This window comes from Prinia subflava, chromosome 2 (genome assembly GCF_021018805.1).
Source record: "Prinia subflava isolate CZ2003 ecotype Zambia chromosome 2, Cam_Psub_1.2, whole genome shotgun sequence".
Classification (NCBI taxonomy): domain Eukaryota; kingdom Metazoa; phylum Chordata; class Aves; order Passeriformes; family Cisticolidae; genus Prinia; species Prinia subflava.
In genome coordinates this window covers 15,691,092-15,717,285 of record NC_086248.1, presented here as the reverse complement: position 1 = coordinate 15,717,285, position 26,194 = coordinate 15,691,092, and the positions used below count along the sequence as shown (strand labels likewise).

Genomic DNA, 26,194 nt, shown 5'->3' with positions numbered 1-26,194 from the left:
TGCAGTATACACTTAATCCATTTTCCATAGTGCTTCATTTTCTTCCATTTAAATACAGAGATTTTCAGCTTTCTGAAATACCCAACTGTAGCCTTGTAATATCTTCAAACAATTTTTACGCATATTTTACACATCTAGCTCCTCCCTTAGAAGCAGCAAGTAGTGCCTCGAGTCAATTAGACCATCCGCAAAAGAAGTGTGCAAAATGACATGTAATGGTTCCACACTTACATTTCACACACCTGGCACCAGGATCCCCGAGCACACACCAGGGACACACGTGGCCACACGGCCTTCAGGCTCTACAGGCTCAGCAATACTTCAGCCCAAGACATTTCACCCCAGCTGTCCCTGCCCAGCCTTCCAGTGGAAGGAATGACCATGATACAGAGAATGACCATGAGACGGAACTCAACTAACTTTGACTACATACCCAAATTTTAAAGACTAAATTTGGGTATGATGAATCAGAAAAATTACTCATCCACAGTGGAATACACCTCGCTCGGCATCTCTAAGTCAGGCTCCTGGCTGAAATTGGTTGTCTGGCTCCTGCTGAGAACTGATGGCGAGCAAAGGGCCCCCAGCGAGGAGATTCACTCCATCCTGAGAGAGGTGTCAGATGGGCACAGAATGAATCACTCTCTGCAGGTGTCTCTTGTTCTCTCTTCCCACTGACTATAGAGAGATGAGACATAAAACCTCTGAATAGCAAAGATAAGGTGAGATGAACCTCACCCTCAAGAATGGGTGAGTCTGCCAGGCCAGCAGGCCCAGACTTCAGGCTTCTTGCCATCCAGGAGATGCCTTTACCCCTGAGCTACAGTGTTAGGCTCCCTCTTGTTTATAATGCCTCTGGCCTTCTGAAATTTGCATCTGTTTCTTTACTGTGGCAAGCTTGAACAGGATGGGTGGGTGTCCTCCACCTTAGCCTTATCTCTGGTCGTTAGGGTTGCTTTGCAAGCAGGAGGGAGTTTATATCAGCTCTGATGAGGAGAACATTGAATCTGCATCACTCACTTCCAGGACAAGTGCTCTCATGAGAAAAACTGCTCATGAGAAAGCAGCAGTTCTTTTCCTTCTTTGCCCCTGAACTTTCCGGCAGCTCCAGCTGCTGCACCTTGTGCTAGGCTCCACGCTGTCAGTGTGCATTTAACCATGATCTAGCACACACCTCCTGGACCAGGCCTCTCCAGAGACTTAGACACATACCTCTTTTGTGTGTCCCAGGTGGCTTTATGCAGGCGACAGTCACTAAGAAAGTCAGCCTAACCTAGATAATGCTCATTCTGGGCCAATAAAGAAGCAAAGTTTTAACAGCCTAGGGAACTTCACTAGAGCTCTTGTGGTTCAACAGGACTCATGAGGGTGCACACCCATTTGGGATGCTGTGCACATATGTTGTTAAACTGCACTTCCAGTTCCCAAACCCTGAGTGGAATTAGGCTTTCCTGACCATAGAAAATTTTTGTCCAAAAAGGACTCAGAATGCTGTGGGTCCTGTATTGACATAACCTATAACAATAGCTTTGGAAAAGTTAAATTAGTACTGCCTGCTTAATATTACAAAGCTTTCCACCATGGAACTGAGGTATTCTTCCTGAAGACAACAGGAAGGCCAGATTGACCAACAATTAGATGCCAGTTGCAGAACAGACTCAATTTCTCCTCTATGTTCATGAAACATTATCATTATTGAGGAAAAACAAAATACACAGAGCACACTCCGTAAACACACTTACACTTGAAATTATCATAATTTTACAATTTGGGAGGTGGAGTGGGGTGTGTGTGCCTAAAACCATACCCTGAACAGATTTGCAAAATCTTCCCCCACCATGCCAATTCCCAATCCCTCACTTTTTTTTTCAGTGAAATTAAGCCAAGTTTTTTGTGATCTTATTCCCACAGGCCAGTACCTAAAGATCAAAATTGGGCCAAAGTGGAGACTGAGGGGAGCTGGACCAGCCAGCCAGATAACTAACAAAAGAATAAACCCATTTTTTACTCCTTGGTTTATTCCTTATTGCATGTGAGATACTGTCAGTAATTTGCCGCCTGGCCCCTTCTCCCTTTTCTATCCTGAATAGATTTTCCAGAGAATTGGTGGGGAGTGCAAAATCTGCAACATTTTAGACCTACATTAATTTAAAGGTATCACTAGAAAAGCTACACTAGATGAAAACCATCTGCTACATAAGCCATGCACTAATAAGTGAACTTGCTTGATCCCAGATTTTTAGCACAACCATGCTAAGTTAGAGAACCACTTAACTGGTTCACTTCAAGCACTTATAGAGGATGGTATGTAACTTAATTAAAACATAGATGTTGCATTAATGAAATAGTTAAAGATTTTTAAAAACAAATGTATTTGTCTTTGAGTAAAAACATAAGAGTTAATACACGGATCTAACACACCTTATACCAGTAGAACTTACTACGCCAGAGAGATGCTGCTCTCAGGAAGATTTCACAGCAAATTTCTTCAAGTAGAATCAGGTAAGCAATAGCCCTTTGCAGATAGCAGTTTATGTAGCAAAGCCTTCATGGCACTGGTCCTACTTACAAAAAAGAGAAATCCTACAAAACAGAAGTAAACATTAGAACTAAAGCATCTGAATTTGGATTTGATATAAATGTTGCAGCAAAACCATGCAATTCACATGGAAACACCCCTCTTTGCAGGGTGGTGCTGGAAAACACAGTTTGAGTAAAAGTCATTTTACTGCACAGCAGCAGTTTAGGAATATGATCATAAAATGATACACATGTCAAAACAGAATCCAAACAAAGGCCTGGCCTTCCTATAGTCCAACACTTCTAGCCAAAATGGAGATGTCTCCAAAGAATGAAAAAACATTTATGTTTTGCCAAAATACTTCCAAAGCATCCCAACAACACACAGCTTGGGATTAATAGCAGCAGATGAGAGATGCTTAAAAGCGGGGGATGAAGGGAATGATACTGTGCGAAAGCAACGTTATTCAAAAGCACAGGGAGGAAAGGGGAAAAGAGATGTTAAAAGCTGGCGGATCTGTGGCATCTGCAAACACGGCCCAGAAAAGAATGGAGTTTGGAAATGGGTCTCGGAGAAGGTGTATGCACACGTTCCTTGCAGCAGCAGCCGGAGGGGTTCGGACCGGGTGGGTGGAAGCTGCGGGCAGGGCATTCTCGTGCCCAGTGAAGGAGCCGAGGCGAGCGAGCTCTGCCACCAGCCCCAGGGCCCAAAAGCCGCAGAGCAGGACGCGAAGAGCCCTGCCAGGGGGAGCACGGGGGTGCCGGGAGGCAGGACTGCTGCTCCCGACACACAGCTGCTCGCAGAGCGCCGCGGGACACGGGAGATGTCACCCTGCTGCTGCCGCTCCGGGGCTGCCCACGCATACGGAGTGCCCGGGGCCCCGCTCCCCAGGAGGGGCACGGCAGCGCTGTCCCACGCTCGGCAGCGCTGTCCCACGCACAGCAGCGCTGTCCCACGCTCGGCAGCGCTGTCCCACGGACAGCAGCGCTGTCCCACGCTCGGCAGCGCTGTCCCACGGACAGCAGCGCTGTCCCCACGCTCGGCAGCGCTGTCCCGCTCTCGGCAGCGCTGTCCCACCCTCGGCAGCGCTGTCCCACGCTCGGCAGCGCTATCCCACGCACGGCAGCGCTGTCCCACGCACAGCAGCGCTGTCCCACCCTCGGCAGCGCTGTCCCACGCTCGGCAGCGCTGTCCCACTCTCGGCAGCGCTGTCCCACGCTGTTCCAAGCCCGGTGGCCGCGCTCCGCGGGGCCCGGCCCGCCTGGCACCGGCTGCGGCCGCACACGCGGGACACGCGCGGGGCGTGGGACAGTGGCCGCAGGCGCGCCCCTGCCAGCCGGGTCTGCAGCGCTGGGCCAGGGGCACGGGGAGGGCTGCTGCCGGCACGGCGAGGAGTGGGAAACAGGGAAAAGTAGAAGGAAAAAAAAACACAACTCCCTTCCCCCAAGGCAGCTGCGGAGTGTGCTGAAACCCCCTTTTAGGCACAATCAGCCCCGAGCATCTGGGCAAGGATGAGGTGGGTGCAAAGTGCACGGGGAGGAAATGTGTCAGCTGCAGCATCCGAGAGCAGCGGAGCAAGCTCAGACGGGAAATGAGCTTGCGAAGTGCACCCGACAAGATGATCGTGGGGATAAGTTGCTTCTATGGAAACTGCAGCCCGATGAACCAAAAAACAGTTTGATGGCAAAGTTTTAGCAGGAGCCGGCTCATGCCTGGTTTCAGCTACATTCCCCACCCCTTAAGAAAAAAATAAAAAAGAAATGAAGACAAAGCTGCACAATGTGTTTCTTGTTATGGACAAAAAAAAAAAAAAAAAAAAAAAAAGTTTGGGAAAAAAAAAGAAAAAATGAAGGGGGAAAAAAGGAAAAAAAATGGGGACACAGGTTTTTTCCTGTATGGGCCACATCATATTAAGCTGTAAGTTTAGTTCTGGACAAACAATCTCTTGTTGCATCTCTGGGATGGAGGTTAATGAATTCCCACAGATGATGTTGGCCAAACAGTGGTCGGCTTGTGACTTGATTTCCAGCATCATGATGTGAGGGGATCAGTATAGAAAAGCACTTTGAAGGGAAGAGGCTGCCTACAGCAGGATTGTTTCTACAAGCTAATTGTACTGAGTGCAGCTGCACAAAGCTGGATCAACAGTAATAGAAGGCGGCGCAGACTTCCTGACGCCAGCCCCGCAGAGCTCCCACCAACAGCCTGGCAATTCCAGATTGTTTTCCAGACCTTATCTCTCCCCCAAGTTTTTTTTTTTTTTCTTCTTCTTCTTCTTCTTTCGCCTTTTTTTTTTTTTTTTTTTAATTTTGTGACCGGAACAAAAGTAACAGGAAAATCCTTTGTGAAAGTAGAAAATGCTGTTACAGATCGGTGCCTTTCGCAGAAGTTGTAACTAAATATTTTGCATGCATTACTCTCCCCCTCCCCCCCAAAAGAAAGAGAGAAAGAAAGGGGGAAAAAAAAAAGCCAACCCCCAAACTTCTACAACTTTAAATGAATTGGAAACGTGAGGCAAACAAAAGGGAGCGGGTAGTTAAATCGGCCGAGTTTAGCGAGATATTTTACCTGGTACATTGAAAACTCCTGTATCAAAACATTTGGACACCCCGCTTGGACAGGCTGGATGGTGTCAATGACTTGGAACCGGGCCAATTTTAACAGATTTTTTTTTTTTTTAAGTCTGGTTTGATGGCTTAAATACGAGGCAATTAAAGCTATTTACATTATTACTGGATGTTTTAGATAGATTTCATTAGCGGCAAGGGACAGGGCCGCGGAGGAACGCGCCGGTCCTCAAGGGGGGCGGCAGCGCCGTGCCGCAGCTCCTGCCTGGAGCCCCGGGAGAAGCCTGGCCGCGGGGTGACTGTGTGACCCTGGGCTGGGCTAGAAAGACCTTCAGAGGCGAAAGAAAGGCAGCCTCCAAAAAAACCCATGAAAACACTTTTTTGAGGGGGGCTGGGGATTTGGGGGGCGAAGGGGTGCGGCAGGACCGGACCCCCACTCTCTACCCCCTTCGGAGCCTGGGAAGCGCGGCCCGTTCCTTCCCGCCCGGGTCGCGGCAACCCGGCCCCGCAGGGCAGCCCGGCTGGGGGGCGAGCGGCGCCGGCACCTTTCCCCCCCTCGTCCATCCGCGATTTTGGCCGGTTTACACTTTCCTCTCTCCTTTCTGCGGGCTCCCCCCGCCTTCCCACATTCCCTCGTCCTCCCCCCGCGGCATGGCGGGGCGTCCGGCGGCGGCCCCCGCTGCAGGTGCGCCCGGGAGGGGGAAGCGGGGCCGGGCCGCCGCCGCGGGCGCAGCCCCGGTCGCCATGGCAGCCGCCTGAGCGGCGCCGCCGGGCCCGGGCGGCGCGGGCGGGGGGGGCGGCGGCGAGGGGCTGATGTCACGGGGCTGGCGCCGCGCAGTCCGGGCCGGCCCCGGGCGCGGGGCGGGGCGCGGGGGCGCGTGGGGGGACGGCGCCCCCGGGGCGGCCGCGCTCCGCCGCCGCTCCGCGCACCCAGCGCCGCCGCGGGCTGGCGCCGGGCGGGGGAACCAGCGCAGCCCCGGGTTTGTGATCCCGGGGCCGCGGAGGCGAAAGCGGCGCTTTGCGGCGGCGATCCCTCACAGATGTTTGCGGCGCGGCTGGGAACTGGCTGTAAAAGTCCCAGCTGAAAACTAAGAGGCGGACGCTCTGCTCCCGAGGCGCTCGGAGCTGCCTCCCCCCGGGACGGGTCCTGGAAAAGCCCCCGTGGAGTAGCTCGCTGCCCCCCACTTCGCTGGTTTCGGGCTCTCCCCCCTTGGCCCGCAGCCCCCCCGGCTCGCCAGGGACCGCCGCGGCTGCGACACCGCTCGTGGGTCCCGTGTCGGAGCGCAGGAGCTCCCAAAGCTAGCGAGCCGCTGCCAAAGCCTTCAGTGGTAGAACAGCAGAGCTGAGGGAATGAAATGTTAGGGAAAGCCACTTCAGCCGCTCTCCCGGGGGAAGCGGAGCCTGGCTGCTCGCCGGGTCTCCTTCGCGTGCAGAAAGCGCACATGACAGTCATTTGATGACAGAGCAAATAGCCAGGTTAGCCTCTCCACACAACTTCCCGGTGTTCCAAAAAGCCTGCTAAGCCCTCAGTGCGGAAACCCGAAAGCAATAATACGGGGTCCTGTGCAGTGCCCGGCCGGCGGTGCTGCTGCACTGTCCAAGAACGGCCAACAGTGATGGGAGAGGCAGGAACATATTTACGTTGTAAAATATTACACCAAAACCACTCAACATTTCTTCCACTGGTGCCTTCACTAGACAGAAACGCAAGCATGTTGCAGGACCAAAACCTGTGGCCGCAGGTCAAGTATCACCACCAATTGGTATGTCAGAGATGTAAGGGTTGAAGTCACCCTAAGTCGTGATTTTAAGTAAGTCGTTAATTGGCAGGGTGTTTTTTATTATTATTTACTCTCTGTAACTGCACTTGAACAGTGTACTTGTCTTCCTATCAGATTGAATGTCGAGATTCACTTTCACCCTTCACGTTTCTAAACGCGTTGAATTGTGTTCCTGTCAGCCTCGGCACCGCCTCCAGTCCACCCCGGAGAACAGCCCCGGGACAAACACCCTGGTGTGACAGTCACCAAAGTGCCCTGTTAAAAGAATAGCCAACCACCAGCTCAGGAATGCTACGTTAATTGGAAAAAAAACCTGATGTGGCTCTTGATAGCTTTGTCTCCAAGTGGCCGTAATGTTCCTCTCTCACAGCCCCGACCCCCTTCGTGTAGCTATGCAACAACCGCGCAGATAAATCTAGTATTTGTCTGCTTTTCATATTTATGATTGGCAGCACAATCCTCACTGATTTTATGGATGTATGCGTTTACTATGGGTTTTGTTTGCAATGAGCACTAACGTGCTTTAAGCATCTGTATGGTTTTACAATTAGAGCATTGCTACGATTTGTGGAGAATTTCATTTATATTAGTTGTGTATACACGTTCAAGCTTTTTTAAGTTGAACTCTCCTTAGGCAGTGTGTGGAAGGGAAGGTGGAAGCTGTGTCCTTTTGTTATACAGCCGGTAGCATAAGCAAGATACAGGAAAATACAATGGAACTAAAATAAAAGGGAATCAAAGTCACTTCTCCAGCTCAACAAAACAAAACAGAAAAACCCCGAAAACTTTTTCCTCTGGAATGTTTCTGGAAGATGTTTCATTGGCTGCAACCAAAAGCTGCTAAAAGTACAGCGTGTAGTAAGCATTTGCATTTGTCACCAGAAACAATCTATGCATAATTAATGGCAGTACTGTGTCAGGAGCACTGATAGGGCGCAGATGAGCAGCCTTTCAAGGGTAATACATGTAAATGCACTTCCAGTATGCAGATTTGCTTAATGATCTCCAATTAATAGCATCATCTGAAGTAGCCCTGTTCTCAGGAAGCAGGGCGCAAGGAGTGACGCCTGCCTGGCTGGTGGGTGCTCAGTGTCCCTTTCTCGCCAGGACGGAAAGTTGCAGTGGGGTTTATAGGCTTATTTTATCTTTAATATTGATTTATTTCATTCCTGCTTACAACCGCAGCCTACAGCGCTGGCTACAAACTCGGCCATTGACTTTGGCAGCCGTGTCCTAAGCGGGGACATGCAAACACGGCCGGGATGCTCCAATTCACAGTGACCTGGGGAAGGCTCAACCCTCGCCATCCCTCGCTGCAGCGGGAACTGCGCGTCCTGCACCGCCGTGCGAGCCCGCGCAGAGATCGGGGTGCGGCGGAGGGCAGGGAGCGGGCAGGGAGGGACAGGAGGCACGGGGGGGATGCCTGAGGGCACAGGGGGGAATGCCTGGGGGCACGGGGGGGAATGCCTGAGGGCACGGGGGGGAATGCCTGAGGGCACGGGGGGGAATGCCTGAGGGCACGGGGGGGATGCCTGAGGGCACAGGGAAGCGCCGAACACCCCCACGGCCCCGCGCGGGCCCGCACAGCCCCGCGCACTATTTACTCCCTCAGCTGTGCGCGCGGCCACGCCCCCCGCCGCCATTGGCTGCGCGGGCGGAAGGCCCCACCAGTGAGGGCGCCCCGCGCTGATGGACGTGCCGGTGGCCACCAATGGCAGCGAGCGCGGGCCGGGCCCGGCGGCGGCCGCCGTATAAGAGCGGCGGCGCAGCGCCGTCCCTCAGTGCGAGCTCCGGTAGCGCCAGAGCGGTAGCACAGCGCTCCGCAGGCTTCAGCACGCCCGCCCGCTGGAATCGCGCTCTCCGTCCCTCTGCAAGCATGAAAGCCTTCAGCCCGGTGCGGTCCGTCAGGAAAACCGGCCTCTCGGAGCACAACCTGGGCATCTCTCGGAGCAAGACGCCCGTGGATGATCCAATGAGCCTGCTGTACAACATGAACGACTGCTACTCCAAGCTGAAGGAGCTGGTGCCCAGCATCCCGCAGAACAAGAAAGTGAGCAAGATGGAAATCTTGCAGCACGTCATCGACTACATCCTGGACCTGCAGATCGCCTTGGACTCGCATCCCAGCATCGTCAGCCTGCACCACCAGAGACCCGGGCAGAACCCTTCCTCCAGAACTCCTCTGACCACCCTCAACACAGACATCAGCATCCTCTCGCTACAGGTAAGTGCCTCCCCGCGCCCCGGCTGGCCGCCGAGCCGGACCGAGGAGCTCGGGCGGCGGTGACAGCGCCCGCGGCGGGGCTGGGAGCGGACCGCCCCGGGGGAAGCGCTGCGGGAGCCGGGACAATCCGCGCCCGCTGCCCTGCGAGCGCTCGGCCGCCTCGCCCTTACCCTGCTCTTGTTCTCCCGCAGGCGTCCGAGTTCCCCTCAGAGCTCATGTCAGGCGACAGCAAAGCACTTTGTGGCTGAATCAAACGGTGAGTGCAGTGCGCCTTTTCCCTAAACTTCGGGTAAAAACTGCCTCCCCGGGGAATGGGAGGCGTGATGGCAAGTGCTAAAAATAGGTCCCGAAAGTTGATTAGGAGATGCCTTTGTAATCAGTAAGAAATGAGACTAATAACTGAGTTTTGAGGTCCTAAATGTGTGTGTGTGTCGCTAAGATTCACCCAGCAGCACAGGCTCCTCTGATCCTGCTCTCTGCTTAATGCAAATTCTTATCTGTTCTTGGAGCCTTAACTTCCTGGGCCAAAGTGACTGATTAAGTTGGGAATCTTGGCACAATTCCTTGAATTCTATGATGTGGGATTGTCTGTGCTATCAGTTAAATAAGCAACTGCTTTTAATCAAATAATTGCTCTAAGAGGCAGACTGGCGCCTCTGAACACTGCGTTTACAGAGATCTAAATAAAGATTGGACTGAGAATCCTCTTTCTAGCCTTTCCCTGGAGTGTATGTTATTTTTATGTTCAATTTGTGCTCTTGAGAGCGAGTGTGTGAGCGTGTATGTGTTGCATCTGGACGCCAGGGTTTGCCCAATCTCTGAGTGTTTGGTTAAATGTTCAAACTGTGGCTTCCTCTCTGGCGCCAGTCTGTCCGGATCTCTGCCCTGTTAGCATTCTCCTAAATATGCCTCTTTTCAATCTCTTGCAGGTGTTCCACTGATGAGATTTTTTTTTTCTTTTGCACAAGAAAATGTCTACAGGATTTTTTTTTTTTTTGAGGTGCTGAATTTATTTTTCAGCTGTATCTGGAGGGGGAAATCCACATTCAAGAAAAAGGACCTTTTAAAATGAATAAAGAAGAAAAAATCAAGATTGATCTTTATCCCCACCCCATTTTTCAACTTGGACTGAACCTAGTTATTTATGAAGAGACTCTTAAATACCCTTTCCCTAGTTGGAAGGCTTCCTTTATATACTATTCCCAACGTGGGGAGCGAAACAAAAATCTCACAAGGAGTTGCCCATTTTAAAGCAGACTTTGCCTTTTTTCCAAAGGTGGAGCGTGAGTACCAGAAGGATCCAGTGTTCAGTTTTTTAGGAAAGTCTGTGGTCAGAAATTACCTTTTTGACACAAACCTAGGACTGAATGCTGTGTATATATTTATATATAAATATATATATATGAGTGAAACCTTGTGAACTCTTTAATTAGAGTTTTCTTGTATAGTGGCAGAAATATACATTTCTGCAAAAAGTGTAATGATGTACTTAATCATGCTAAACTTTTTATAAAAGTTTAGTTGTAAACTTAACCCTTTTTATACAAAATAAATCAAGTGTGTTTCTTGAACTGATTGCTTGCTTTATTCTTTGGGGACCAACTGTTTGCTGGCTTTGATTTGTGTTGTTTTTGTGGTTGGGTTGGTTTTTTTTAATACTTATACATTGTTATGAATTTATCAAGTAAAAATTCAAGTATGTAGAGACTATAAAGAATAAAATTACCTGAAGTGAATAATTCTTGTAACTTGGAAAATCTTATTTGAGTGTATATTGCAATCTTCTAAGTCATCTGCCTGTAAACAGTGTGAAAGGAACTAGAAAAGGAATTTATTACACAAGGGATGCTATTGACAAAAGTGCTTGGAAATGTACAAAAGCAGTTAATCCTGAGGCATTCCCATGGAGTATTGCCTTTTCTCTTCCCTCCCACCCCTCTGAATGATTCAGTTCGGGGTAGTAATGGCCCAGGTCTGTTAATTTGCGCTTAGAATAATCACTCAGCATTAAAGGTTGTGGGTGGTTATTAGTGCCCCAACTATGAAATTTCTCTTAGAAGGCTTTGACTGTGAGAGTTGGTGATGCGTTAACATGGGATCTAGAATGATGAAGTGACTGTGGCCTTTCCTCACTGGAATTTTCATGCTTCCATGCAATATTTCAATGAAATTGGCTTTCTAATCAGTTGCAGCAGCTTCTCCATATGACTAAGATACTGAGAATTGAGTTAAATCGCTGTTGTGTTACTGATTAAACTTTGGCTGCTCCTACAGGGACTCTCTCCATAAGAATTAAATTAAATTTGAAATAGGAGTCTAAGTTCCTGAAAGCCAGAAACGGTTTATTTCTTCTTTTGCCCTCAGAAGTGATGCAGTATCCCTTATTATTCCAGGGACACTCACTGTACCCCATGGAACCACTGTTCATTAAATATGTGTAGTTGTCATAAGACAGTGGATGTGGGAACTGTGCTTTATCAGATGACATTCTAATTTAAGCGCACGCATAAACTTCCCCGAAATGAGAAGTTAACTTGTGAGTCCTGCTTGGGATTTTTAAGAGAGTCACTTGTAATCTGAAAGGAAGAAACCCCTCTGGTGCTGGGGGTAAGTACAGCTCTGGCAGGCCCGGGCTGCGGGCCCCAGGGAGGCGTTCGGGGTTCTGCGCTCCGGGGACTCTTAGTGTGAAAGGCCGGAGCCTCACCTGGGCCGGCGACACTTTCCCCAGCGAGCAGGTGGGTGGGTGGCGCTCCGGGGCAGCGGCAGCTGCCTCTCCTTGCCCTTGACACCAAATCCATTCACGTAGGCTGGGAGAAAGCCAGCTCTGATCTCTTAATACTGACGCTGCCCTGCCCAAGCAGGAGCGCGCCCTCTCAGAGGATCAATGCGATCAGGAGACGAGAAGGGTTAGCAAAAGCTGGGACGGGCCGGGGGGTGGGGAGGGAAGGACACGGCCCGGAGCCGCTCTGCATCTCCCGGTGCCCAGCCCCGGGGCTTAGGGAGAGCTCCGCGCAGCACACACCGGCTGTGCCTCCTGTGGCCAAACCTCGCTACTGTCCCAGCGCCCGGAGCGCAGCGCTCGCTGCAGCTTCTGCAATCGGCGTTTAACCCTGACAGCCCAGTAGTGAAATACTTCATTGCCGCAAATCAGCACGCCTCGGCCCCTAAAATACTCTTTTTCCTGTATATTTTACCCAACTCTTAACAGCAACACATTCGGGGTTGTAATCAGAGTGTTGAGATCTTCCAAACCAGTAACAATCCAATGCAATCGCCACCAAATTTCACCGTCAAAAGTAATTTTTCACCCTGCTGCACATTTCAAGACTGTGAAACAACACTAAGTAACTTTAAACCCACAGTTCATTTTATAAAATTAAAGAGCTGCAACGGTCAGATCACTGTAATTGTTTAAGACCAGCCCCTCTGGAAACTACAGCGTTTACACTTTGGTATTTTTAAGCTCAGGATGATTAACACACTTGTAGAATGAAACCGATTTTCTTATCATGCATAGCCAAAAGAGAAATTCACAATTTACAAGGCGTGGGGAGCTGAGCAGGAAAACAAACAAACATGTTTTTAAAAATGTAAATTAAGAAAGGAACACATTTTTCCTCTTTCTGAATTAACTAATTCCTCGACTTGACAATGCAATCCTATGATCAGAACTGGGGGCTTAAATTAGGTCCTCCTTTAGAGACTGACCCATTGTTTTTTTCTTAAGATTTTGTCATTCAAAGATAAACAGCAAGGTCAAAGCTGAGTGCTCAAAGCTTTAATATTAATTCTTTGAGTTTCCTTGAAGACGTGGGATTTCTTTATTCTATACCATTGTCATTGTCCCTCCAGAACACATCAGAAAAATCTGTGACGTTTTCACCACTTTCCCTGGCCCATTTACTGTCTCCGTACACAGTCCTGTTGTCCATTGTCCTGTTAACTGAGCAGCTGAACACAACGGATCAAGACGACCTGCAGTCAAGTATGTGACAGCCAAATAGTTTTGGTGACAATCGTATTTAAACTCTGCAATTTGTTTTTGAGTAGGTGTGCATGAAAGTTGCAAATGCACCTACAGACAATTCCACACGGCGGTGCGGGGAAAACAGAGATACAAGAAGAGTCATCCAGAACAGAGGTTTCCAAACCTGGCTTTTCTTGTGTATCGCCCTTAGCAACACACGGCCCTGCTCCCAATCTTATCCCAGTCAGAATCGACAGGCTCACACCCACGGGCGGCAGGAGTCCCTGCAGCCCATCCGCAGGTAAGGGAAACGCAGAGGGCAGGCTGGCGTTTGTTTACTCACCCCCGGGCAACCAGCATTGTGTCTATCGCACCGAAACCATGCGGGAGCCACTCGCAGAACCGGTGCCAATATTTTGACAAACAGCGGGCCGCGGGCGCTGCCCGGAGCCCGGCGGGCTCGGCGGGGCCGCGCTGCGTGGAGGGGCAGTGCCCCCCTCCGGCCGGCCGCGCACGGCACCGCCCGGGCGGGCTCCGCGCCCAGCGATGCGCGCTTCGCTCCCGCGGCCGTGAAAACCTGCGGGAAAGCTGCTCCGAAACACCGAACACTTCGCTCGTAAAGCAACGAGAACAGCACCGACTGATAGAACTGATTTGTGTTTGACTCTGGAAAGTAAACCGCGTTCTCCAAACAGTCTAAGTGTGTGTTAAGGATTCTTCTATAGAACACTTTGCAGTCTGGATCAATTAATGCAATATGGGAAAGATAAAATTATGATTTGCTAATGAGAATTAGCTGTGAGCAAGAATCTCCTCCTGTGTTTACCACTGCCCTTGCTTACTTACAAGAAATGATTTACAGCTTTTACTGGAAGCTGTAAAGAAGAGGGAGAGCATAATGCAACTGTTGCATGGCAAAAGAAAACGCCGGCATTAAATTCTGTTCAGAAAAAGGTTTTCACAAATGTACTCTGTGAAACTACTGCTTTGCAGAAAGGATCAGTATTTTCCAATTCTACAGATAAATTAGAACACTGGATCTTTGAAATCAAATTTGTTTTACCCACATTACCATATTGCTCTCTAGAACAGCCATTAAGTTATCACAATTCCAAAGCATAGGAGCCAAATGCAAACAGTATTTCAATAAAAGCAGCTGATATTGCTACAGCAACTGATTGTGTGAGCTACTAGCTAAGGTATATTGAAGGAGAAAACAAAGGACAAAACAAACAAATGCAATTACTTTTGGAGTCACTCATGGTGACTGAGAGGAATTTATATTTCAGTTGATTGCTTGTCTTGAAAAAAAATATTTTAAAAGGGCTGTCACTGCACTGGGCAAGATCTATAAATAGGGCCAAACTGAGAAAAATTAATTGCACAGGAAGCTCTGCAGTGGACTTACTGCTGTTAGCTGCCTTAGAAGACAGCACCTCACTAGCTATTTCACAAGAACACGATGAATGGATATATAAAATGACATTATGTGAAGCAACAAGGCCTATCCAGATTTGAAACAATTAAACTAACTGCATTACTTGCAAAAAAGAGTTTGTTTTTATAATTTCTAGTAAGTATCACCACAAATTACACCCTGTCTGTGACTGTTTTATGAATAGATCAGGTATTTCTCCTTAAAACTAACAGCCTGAAACAGCTTTTAAGTTCTACTACTGATGGCAGAACTTCCAAAGCTCATACACCGTTGTTTGGGGGGGTTTTTTGGTTTTGTTTTTGTTTTGTTTTTAATTTTCTTTTTCAGAACTGGACTGTAAACCTGATGAATTTCTCTTTCATTTGGACAAGAACAAATATCTGAGCAGACACAGGACCAGCACCATTGCCTCAGTTAAGCCCAACTCTTGCTAACAGCTGCAGTATCTGATGCTGATGGAAGAGTGCAAGATCAGCTTTGGGTGGTACTGCCTCCATCATCTCACATGCTCCTAGAACAGCTTTCCTCATATTTTTGGCATGGAGGTTCACTTTGATGCACTGTTTCTCAACACAGAACTTGCATATCCTATTGGAGTTACACCTGTCACCTTATTTTTTTTCTTGTCCTGAGAAAAGACATAGTGCTCTGAAGGGGGAGAGAGAGGCAGGAAGAAAAAGGGAGGATAGAAATTACATAAGACTAAGTATCTTCTGCATGCTAGACTGTAAAAGATCAAAGGAGCTTATCTGGCCTTTAAAAAACAATGAGGTTGAAGTTTGAGTTGTGTTTTGAGTTTTGTGCAAGTTTCTTTCCCCTGGAGTAGAGAGCCCAACCTTCACCCCAGACAGACCCTCTCACTCAGAGGGGTCTGAACAGAACTGAGCTGGGTTGGCTACACTGGACACCAGCACCCCAGGGAAATTCAGTGTCTTACAAAGCCTCTAACAGTGTCCTTCAGCCAGATTTTCTGTCGAGCTCACTGCCCACCCACAGGCCCTTTGTGACCTTTTAGAATCTGTGCAGTACTTGAGAAGAAGGAATGTGGTAACACTCTACTGTAAACCAATGCAGAGAGCAGAGAACAGAGAAGAATTGGTGCTCAACAGCAGCTGCTGGGATTTCTGCATTCTTCAGAGCAGTAGCTTCACACCCAGCTGTAACATATTAATGCCTCTAGAAAAGAGAGTCCCACACAGCATCAGAAAGACACAGACCTACCTCAGGGGAACTGGAGGAAATGTTTCTCATGGACATCATTATGCAGGAGGTTAACTACTAGAGATTCTTACTTTCCATTCATTAAGGGTAGAGGAGGTTTGCTTCAAGAACAAGAGTAAACAAAACAAAACAAACCCCCCAAAAACCATAAAAACCAAACCAAACCCCAAACAAAACAGAAACAAACAAACAAAAATCAGACCAAGAATATTAATATGTAAGTATTTTTTTAAGGTCAGATTCAGTGTCTGTCTGAGTTAACATACAGGAGTGAAGTGATGGGCAGGCTATTTCAGGGAGACTGGTCAAGCTACATAGCTACATTTCCCAACTTCTTGGGAAAGTATCTTCCTAGTGCTTTCCCAACTTCTTGGGAAAGTATTTTCCTAGTGCTTTCTTTTCTCTCCATAAGTATATGAGAACACAGTGCCACTGCTAGGGGTTTGCTTCTTTGAGTTAAAAAAATTCTGTAAAATGCATTAAGTAATCTCCCATTAGTACTTTTCAAAAGATGTAACAGTGAGAAGCTGAGTAAATCACATGCCAAATCTGTAAACTCAGTCTAGCTCTTGTTAGAAAGCTGGTTTACAGCACATAGATATTCTCACCCAGCAGATATGAAGGTGCTACACATGTGGACACATTTTTTACTGTCTTTACTAATTCCCATTTTGCTCTCATTATCACATCGTTGCACTTACCACTCTTTCAGAAAAAGTGGGAAGTGCTGGTTGGACCTCATCCTGTAAGTATCAAGACATCACAATACCTATAAAATTCTAAATTCCACTGTAAATCTGATTCCTCATTCAAATTTTAAGAATTCCTTGGATATTTTATTTTTGACTGAATTACTTTAATTCATGCACCTATCGAAGTTTAAAAGTTTAATTGAGAAGAAAAAGCTACACTTAAAGGGTAGAAGTTTGGACCCTTGTAGTAAACATATACATAAAAACACCACATCCAAAATGCAATTGGCAGTTTATTGACAGCATGAAAACAATTTTCCTAATCTGAATATCTGACACAGAGTGTCACTAATATTTAATGGTGTGTCGTTAACTGGCAGCTTTGAATACTTACTAATATTTTCATTTCTATTTTACAAGGCTTTGAGGTAAACAGTATTTTGAAAAATGATAAAACAAAGGTGGCTGAGCAGTACTTGTAAGGGGAAGGGGAGCACTTCTGGAGAGATATCCAAAGGCAGAAGCTTCCTGGACTATGGTAGTCCTGGAAGGAAGCAGATTTGTTAGTTATGAGCCTAAAAATAACCAAAAGTTTTCAAATAGAAAAAGAAACTCAGAAGCCAGGCATCAAAGTGAGAAAAATAAAGCAGATACTTCAGGATTTATTGCTATTCCACTGAAAAATATGATGTAACCACACCCTGCCACAAAACAATGGAAATGTGACTACAAGTGGAAGAATGAGACAGATACACAGAACAAAAAGAATAAGTGATATCATGTACACACACACATACAAGAAAATTCTGAAGAAAATTATTCTGCCAGGGGAAGGGAAGAAAAGTAGGTTTTATGCAAAGAATTGCAGGAAATGGAAACACGAAAAACACAATGGATGAGGTAAAAAAGTAGTGTCCATGTAAGAAAGAGGCAGAACAGAAGAAAGTTTATTTGCTATGTAGAAAGTGAATGCGGTAACAAATTCTACAAGAACAAAAGCAGAGCTATTAGAACAAAAGTATCTAAAACTTACTGGTCTCGTGAACTCAAGAAGGGCATGGACAGATTTATTCTTTAGCCTCTCTGAGGAGTTTTAAGAAACAGCTAAAAATCCCTCTTCTAATTCCACAGTATTTACAAATATAAAATGTTAGTTCCAGCCAGCCTTGTACCTCAATCAGAGTATAAATTACTTTTTTTTTGTTTGTTTTTGGTATTATTCACACTGCATAACCTATGGAAAATAAAGAATTTTAGTCCTTGATAACTATATCTCCCATAACAGACTAAATTTAACATTTCCTGGGGAAAAAATAATTAGCTGTAAAAGTGTTTCTTTAAAATTTCCTTTTGCAGGTTCAATTGCTAGGAAAATTATGAATGAATCACCTTCAGTAACACAATTCCTGCCAAGCATACAGTAACAACAAAATATTATCATAGGAAGCGTGTAATTCACGAAAAGCATGGAGAACAAAAAGTAGGTCAGCTTTGAGAGCTTATTTTTTTAGATTCCATGTTGGAGTTTATTAGATAGTGTTATTTCTTATTTAATCCTGTGTATTTGTAACATTTATGATCTCACATATGATTTCAGGGGGTTACCAATAAACATGTAAATAAAAAATGAGGAGCATTTTTTAATATTGTTTACATTAGGAATAAAATGTGGGGGGGGGGTTCTCCTTCAGAACTCTATGTAGCTAAGGATAAAAAAGACTATGATTATTTCAAAAATAATAGACATAATGAAGAGAGTTTAGTAAATGACAGAGGAAAGGAGGACTGACACTAAAACCATGAATTTCTCCATCAATCAGATTTTCCAATGAAAGTCATTCACTAAGAAACAATAACAGCAGGTTCTTTTGATATACAAGTTTAAGGCTTACAAAGGAAAAACAGCTCTGTGAGGGCTATTTTTGAGGGCAAGAATTCATGCAGTAACTCAAAGAGAGGGAGTGGATGTTGACCTGGAGTGGTCCAGCACTTTTCCAATCCTGAAAAAGGACACCTCTGTAGTACAAGTGGGAAGCATGACTGGAGTGTGTGAGCAAGACCTAAGCAAACTTTCACTCTTAAGCTGGGTACCAACACCACAAAACACTGTCCAGTACAGACCTCAGTGTTGCAGACAGCCATGGAAGATACACAAGGCTCCACTGACACCCAAATCTCTGCAACCTGACTGCTCCTGACCCTCAAACAGCTTTTTCAGTCATCCTCATCATCTGCATGAGCTGACCTGAAGGCATCAGACTGAAACATAGACATGCCCAAAAACAAATGCCTAAGGGCTTCAGTGGAGGTATACTTGAATTATTACTTGGCATAATCAATTACTGGATATCTGTCCTTATCTTTGAGACAGTGTCACATGGGACCTAAAGGTAAATGTAGGGTAACTGTGTGGCAATTTGATGTAATCATCACAAAAAAAGGTCTTAAAAGAAGCACACTTCCAGAAAGATCTTCAGAGAGAGATGCCTCTAAGCAACTGAATGTTTTGCTGAAGAGATATTTAGAGATGTTCTTCTGTTTTCTGGAAAGAAAAAAAAAAAGAGCTTTATAAATGTAATCAATTTCAAGTATTTTAGAAGTATTAGCTTACCATCACTTAGTCTCTGAACTGTTGCTGAAATGTACTTTCAATTTTTTTGATCAACTGATGATTTCCACAGTTTTCTTAAGCACTTAATTACAAGTCAGGAAAGAAAGTTAATTTCATTAGATTCTTATAGAGTTGATGAATGATTTAAGGTGTCCATGAAAACACTTATAAGCAACAAAAACTTCTTACCTTTCCCTTCAACGTTCTGGCATTTCAGCAGCTCAAACCAGTAATTTATCAGCTGTTGAAGGTGATGAAACAGGGCTCCACTGATGTGGGGGAGACACGATCTTGTGGTTAAGACCTTGAACTGGGAGCTATAAGACATTAGCCCAAATTTCCCACAGACTTTGTATGCGACCTCTGCAAGTCATTTCACTCCTTCATGTTCTATCAATCTGTAAAAATGGGAAATATCATTCTCCCTCTCAGGAATTTTATGAACTAACATGTCTCATGCTGGGCTACCTTTGTAATACTATCAATGGGAGCATCTTGGGCACTAAAATTGGTCATTTATCATGTGAAATTGTACCTGCCACGCACTAACACAATTGCCAGTCACAACTTGGCAGTTACATGGCCCAGAAGTCCTCCCAGAGTAGCATTATGTTTTACAGAGGATCAGTATCAACAGGAGAGATTCCATTGCAATAGGCCAAAGAATGGTCCTTATGATGCCTTAAGTTTTAGCTTTCATATTTTCCAGATTCTGTACTGCATTGATGTATAACTCTGAACTTCATATAAAGTATTAGCAAGTTCTCCCCACAGTTTGGACAAAACAATCCTTTCCCAGCCCGAGAACCAAGGACACCATTGCAGCTTCAGGCCCCAAAAGTGCAAACAACAGCGAATTGAGGAGAGCAGACTGGGAGGATGGGACTTCATAACCTGAAGCTGTAATTGGACAATTGACCCCAATATGGAAATGAACCACAACTTATAAAAGTGTGAAAACTCATGACCTGTGGTCCATCTTGGGTGTAGCCATGGCCAGGCTCTTGTACTGCCCAAGGTGAATCCTTTGAAGGCCTTTTAATAAACACCTACTCTATTCCTTTAACACTGTCTAGCTCTGTTCCTGGTAGCCTCTCAAGGCATCACTGATCCTGTTGGAAGCATTAATGTAGGTTCAAGCCCTATTGTTTGTATCACTAAGAAAAAAGAGCCAGGGAGAAAGCATAAACACTGAGCAGCCACAGATCCCTGGGTGAAGTAAAAGCAGTTTCTTTGGCCAGAATGCAAATCAGGTAACATGATTTTATATCATGTACTTGAATTCTTAAAAAAATCCATACATTTAATTATCCATGTTAATAACATTATAACATGAATGCAAACATCCAACAGGACAATAGGCTGGGCATAAGATCACTGTGCAAAATACAAGTCATACTTGTGACTGGAAGTCTGACCATCAAGCACATGAACAAGGAGCTATAATCTGATATGCAAAATATACTGGTCTGCTCCTCCACCTGAACTGACAGCCACTGTACCCCACACAGCTGGAATGGCCTGGGTGATGGTTATCTTTGCCTCCAGACAGCTTTGTGTTGCCTGGCTCTTTCTATTCCAAAGCAGGATCTTTTGCATTTGAACTTCTGTTCATGGACCTGCTCCAAGGGGGAATTTGGCAACTTTTTCTCTTTCATGGGTATTTATATTGAGGCCTACTTCATCAGTGAATTTCCCCAAAACATGTTTTATTTGGCACATGTTGTTTTTCCTCTGGGAGTCCCATCAATGCTGAATGCAGTGACAGCTGATGTTTGAAACAAATTTCTGTGCATTTTGAAATGTAAAACCAAAAAGTGCAAACCAGAGTGGCAGGAGGTCATCTTATGATCCATTCATTTATAATACTCTCAAACATTCCCAGTGAATGAAATTCCACAACTTAGCATCACTGATACTGGTTTAATAGAAAGGTTTTATTTTCAGAATACAGGGGAGGGGTTTCCACCACAAATTGGAAGCTGATTATTTTGTGCTTCACTGATGGAGCTTATAATCTTTTTGTAACAGTATTTTATATCTGAAGAAATCATGTCCATTCAACCTTCCTCTAAATCCAACTCTTCCAATATTGCATACCTGTAAAGTCATATTTTCTGTATGTTTTTGCCATTCTTCTCCATTGCTTATTAAAATTGCTCAGGTCTGGACACAGTACACCTTCAGCAGCAGGACACACCTCTCCTGGATTGGATAATCTCCAATTAATTCACCCATCAGACAGTTCCCTTCTTCCCTCTCACTTCCACAGTACCATTTACCTTCTTAGCTTACTACTGGTTTAGCCACACTGAAACCCCGTTGTCCTCTGCAGTATTTCAGTGGCTTATAATCAATTTTATATTTGGATCTGATTTCACTTTCAGAAGTGCAATACTTTATACTTGCCTTTACTGAATGGCATCATGTTAATTAACAGTTTTCTGGGTATCAGTAATTCTGTCCTTTGAGATAAGGCATGTTCAGACAACAGCAAACTCTGAGATTCCAGCAATAAGGTTGCTAATTGAGGTACTGAACAAGAATGGACCAAACAGACCCCCACATGACCCTACTGTGACATGAGATAACTGATGACCACTCCAGGTTTACCTTTTCTAGCAGTCTGCTTTCACTCCATTGCATGATTTGCTTAAGCTTCAATGATAAAAGTCTTACTGCAGTCAAACATATCACATCTGCTGTATCCATCTTCTGCAGGTTGGTTACTCAGACACAGGAGGAAATTGGAGCAACTTGATAAGGGTCATTCCTGAAAACTTAATATTGACTTTCAAACTTTCAGTTTAATCACCTGATGAATAATAAAAGCTTGATAAATAAAGTTCTTCCAGATGTCAAAGGAAAGATAGCTCCCCAGGCCCTCCCTTTTTGCCTTGTGATTCCAGATATTCCCCTCCTATCTTGTAGTAGCTGTATCTCCATGATATAGCTGTCTCTCCATTTCTCCAAGAAAACAGATCATGGTTTATAGATTGTTTTTACTGGATCCATAATTTCCATAGAAAGCACAGCTTGGCCGTACTGACTTGAGGCAGTCACTGAAAGAAAAATAAGTATGCTTAAGTTACTATCTGGACAAAAACTCCTGGTATGCTAGATAGGTCTAAGTGTTCAGAACCTCTCATTTCTGATCTCAGAAGTTTGTTTGTTTTAATAATTATTGATTTCTTAGTATTGCAGAAATCCCCATAATAATTTAGCATTGTAAGATAATTGGAGACAAGAAAAAGATACAAGCCAAACAGTTATGAGGAGTCAATTTATCTTGGATTTTTTTTCTGTTTCTGCTTGTTTCTTTTCAGAAAGCATTAAAAATAAGGTCTTACAACAGATAAACATGAATGAATTCTGAAGATATTTTCTTAAGAATTTTCAAATCCAGATAATTCTAAGATATCTGAATTTAATACATTTCAGTGCTACACAGCATCAACATGGAAGATTTTAATGACTATCCTCAGTAATTTTTTTCCTGAGATCTCTCTTCTTTAGCAGTGATTTACTTTCTTAGAAGTGTTGTTCATTTACATATTTATATTGTAACTGCACATGTTCCCAGGCAGTTAAGAATTTTCAACCTTTGCACTACCCACGGCGTGTGTTCACACCACATCCTCACACATACTTCAGATACAGGTGCTGTGTCATCTCAGTCCTGGCTCTGCTACAGAACTCAGAGTTCTCACAAAGATTTGCCCTTCCGTGCAACCTATGAGTACTTTTTTCTCCATTTTTAAATGTGTATTTCAACATCTCTGTGCATTACTCTCAGTGACCTGGAAAGAGGTGTCACAGCCCTCATTTTGAGACCGACAGATCCATCTCAGAAGCTCAGCAGCAACCCCCAGGTTCCTGTGTGATGCCACAACTCTCACTGAATATCAGCTCAAAGCCTGTTGGCTCTGCTCTCAGCAGAGAAGAGCTTCACAGCTATCTGCAGTGGAGACTCTCAAGGGTTGCCAGCGTTCTGACGAACTGCACCACTCTGGGCAAGTTCCACTATAGTCATGTCATAAATCATCATCCTGCTTTAGCAGCCTTTACAGACAGCATTGCTTTGCTACTAACATGGTCCTGACTTGATCCCGTGAAGACAAAATCACCCCCTCTTATCATCCTGGTCATGAAAGAACAGTCTAGGAATGGGAGGCTACATAAAACTGCATTCCCTAGTTAAAATATAATTGCTTGGGAAGAGGGAAAGCTATAGGACTTCACTTTATCCAGAGAAGTGACAGTGGCAGTGACAGTCCTAAATGTGGATTTCACCAGCTCTCCAAACGATGTTACAATCTGAAGTGACATTATCATGAATGGCAATGCTGTAAACTCCTCTGAGGTTCTGTCCTGCAGTCCTAGCCCTGATCATTACCTGTTTGTTTCTGTTGGTCTTCGACACTGGAACAATTTAATTCAGCCTAGAGAACCTCTGAGAACCCTGAATTGAACACGTGTGGCTGCTGCACCAAGGTAACGCTGCCAAGCGAACGTGGAGCAGACAACAGGATGGTTGAGCTTCTTTAGCTCCAACAGAAAGTCCAAAGTCTGGACACTCAGGCAAGAGAGAAGAAACAGAAGGCTTTTTAGACCATTCTCCCTTTATGCCCTTGAGAAGGATCTCTCCCATAGCATAGGAACATCAGTACCCTAACCCTGACAGACACCCAGTACTCACACTGAAATAGGAACACTGAGTGGACTAGGATGGGTAAAGATTGAGATGTTATTTTGAGATTTGTTACTGACAGATAGATATTAAAAAAAATAAAACAAACTGAAGGTTATTTTTTTCTAGAAAGACTAGAAAGGAGCTCATCACAGTAGGAGGATGACTGTCTAAGTACTTTCCACAGCCTGAAAAGATTCCTGAAGAGAAAAAAATGGAGTTTTTGCCCTCCCCCGAACTCCAGGGGCTATTTAAATATAGGTGGTTTTTTTTCTTTCTTTTCATCTACTGTCCCTGAAACAAAACAACAAAAATTTGAAGAACCATAAAGTAGTTGACAGAACCTGAGCCAACTGATCTTCTGTTTTAGAAGCAAACAGATCTTATGTTTTTGAAGACAGTTATTCAAGCAAAAGAGTCATGGTCCATCTCAGATGAGCAGTGGCAGGTCTCTGCTAAAGGACAATTAATCCCAACAAAAGTAATCTGCATTTGTTCTGAAAGTCCAAATAATTTCAAGGATGCGAATAAAATAACTGTCCCCTTCCTATACTGGAAAATTACAGAAGTAGGACTACTTTCCTGAATTTGAATTTTAAGCATAAATACCTTCTCTTGCAAATCTAGAATGAATCACCATTGTATTTTTTTGCTTGAGAGTAAAGGGTCTATGCAGATTAGTTCTATGGATCTCAGTTTTGCAAAGTACCACCAGGTGCTTAAAGAAATTACTATACAAAGAGACTTGAAATTTGATGTGAAGACAAAAAATGAAAAATAAAAACTACTGAGCACTGTAGCCATGGACAACAAAATTAAAGACTCTGGTTCATATTAGCATATAAAAAGATCTGATGAAGCTGAGCTAGTCTGTCATCAGATGGAAGAGAGGCAGAAGGTAGCACAGATGGTGAAAACAGAGGAAATTATTCATGGTTCCTCGTCACACCTTGAAAGAAGCTACTGAAAAGATGATGTTGAAAATTAAGACCAGAAGGCATCCTGGAACAACAAAACCTCTAAACTCTCCTTTATATTCCAAAGGTGTAAATATGTCCTGGGGTTAAATAGGCTTATGGTTTGATGATTTGTCCTTTATAGAAAATGAAAAAAATATCAAGATTTCTTTTTATCTTTCAGAGTAAAAATATCTGAACACCAAAGGTTGGCTCCTGGGTCTTTATACAAATGTAGAACCTTTCAGATTCTTCAGATTACTTGAAAGCAAGTGCTAAAATGTCCTGCACATAACACTATTTGCAGTGCCACTCAGCCCTGCATCACCAAGCATAACTTAGAGAACCATGAGTAAAATTAACCCTTCCTGAGTTCGACTATAAAGTTCTAGAATTTTAACAGACTACTTAGAATGCAGATGAGCTGACAACTGTCCTTATCCTGTGAGCAATCATTGCCTGATTATTTACCAGGAACAGATGCAAGGAAACAAAGAAGCAGATTTTCCCCCCACAAAATAAAGTTTGAAGGTTCTTTCCCTTGGCAGACAGAAATTAGTGCATTTTTCTTTTTGGATGTGTCCACAATACCATCCACATATAAAGATATCAGATAAAATGTATTTTAAAACCAGCTTTGTGGACTGTGAATATGTATATCCTGTGAATTTTCCAGGACCTAAGGAAGAGGATGGAGAGAAGTGAGAGAAAAAATTATTGTAGAACTTAGAACATACTTAGGCTGTAAAACCTTCCTTGGGTAAAACCCCCCACCAATTAAGTATCGTCATCCAAGCAAAAAACCACCACCACCACCGCAGTACAACAGCATTTTCTGTCATTGGTGAAGTGGAAAAAATGCGGAGTACAGCAGTTCTGAGGTTATCACGAGAAGGTTTGGGAAGGTAAGTCACACTGTCAGCAAACAAAGCCCCAAGTACCAGTCAGGAGTTGAGGCAGGACTGAAACAGTTCCAAGGACACGATGTTCTCCTGCACCAAACAGGGAGTGGGGGCAAGACAGGACAGGAGCGTGTCCAGCAATATGGGAAAGCAAACATATACTCAGTCCCAGGTGACAATATTCATGCCTAAAGCTAGAATCATTCTAAGTTGGAATCCCAGGTTTTGTCAGAAGTAGAGGATCATAAACAGGCTGCAAGGTTTATAGCAAAACAGAGAACATAAGGCGGATGGAAAAAAAAATGCTGGGTAATGAGAAAAACTTAATAGGAATTTTCAGTTTAGATTTCAGGACTTCTTATTGTTTCAATGAACATAAAATAAAGGTGGTCTCTCAACAAAAGTCCATTTTGACTGGCAGATGAAAGCTCAGGACTCTTCTAAAATATATATATAATTCTGTATTCTACCACTGCTGAGGTGGGAAAGGATTTTTGGTGTCTAAAATGAACCTAGGGAAGTTTTTGCTGCCTCTCAAAAGTACTACAACAAATGAGGCAGATTCGATGGTACCGCAATATGTAAACATATTCAAGAATATGGATTGCTTTTAGCCAAGCACAA

The 26,194-nt window shown here is 44.8% G+C and overlaps 1 protein-coding gene and 1 long non-coding RNA gene across 2 annotated transcripts in view; one reads left to right on the top strand and one right to left on the bottom strand.

Moving 5' to 3' along the window:
* Positions 1 to 5,837, bottom strand: part of LOC134565593 (uncharacterized) — a 329,001-nt gene extending 323,164 nt beyond the window's left edge. Inside the window, exon 1 of the long non-coding RNA XR_010083946.1 lies at positions 5,090 to 5,837. This is a non-coding gene — a long non-coding RNA (uncharacterized LOC134565593). The remainder of the gene's footprint in view (positions 1 to 5,089) is intronic.
* Positions 5,838 to 8,634: 2,797 nt separating this feature from the next.
* On the top strand, positions 8,635 to 10,832 carry ID2 (inhibitor of DNA binding 2). The gene is made up of 3 exons (XM_063425210.1): positions 8,635 to 9,093; positions 9,285 to 9,349; positions 10,023 to 10,832. The coding sequence occupies exons 1-2, from the start codon at positions 8,746 to 8,748 to the stop codon at positions 9,339 to 9,341; spliced, it is 405 nt and encodes a 134-aa protein (XP_063281280.1). The 5' UTR covers positions 8,635 to 8,745; the 3' UTR covers positions 9,342 to 9,349; positions 10,023 to 10,832.
* Positions 10,833 to 26,194: the final 15,362 nt, after the last annotated feature.

Coding starts and splice junctions, on each gene's coding strand:
- ID2 (XM_063425210.1), top strand. CDS start 8,746: ATGAAAGCCTTCAGCCCGGTGCGGTCCGTCAGGAAAACCGGCCTCTCG. Junction 9,094..9,284: donor TCAGCATCCTCTCGCTACAG/GTAAGTGCCTCC, acceptor GTTCTCCCGCAG/GCGTCCGAGTTCCCCTCAGA.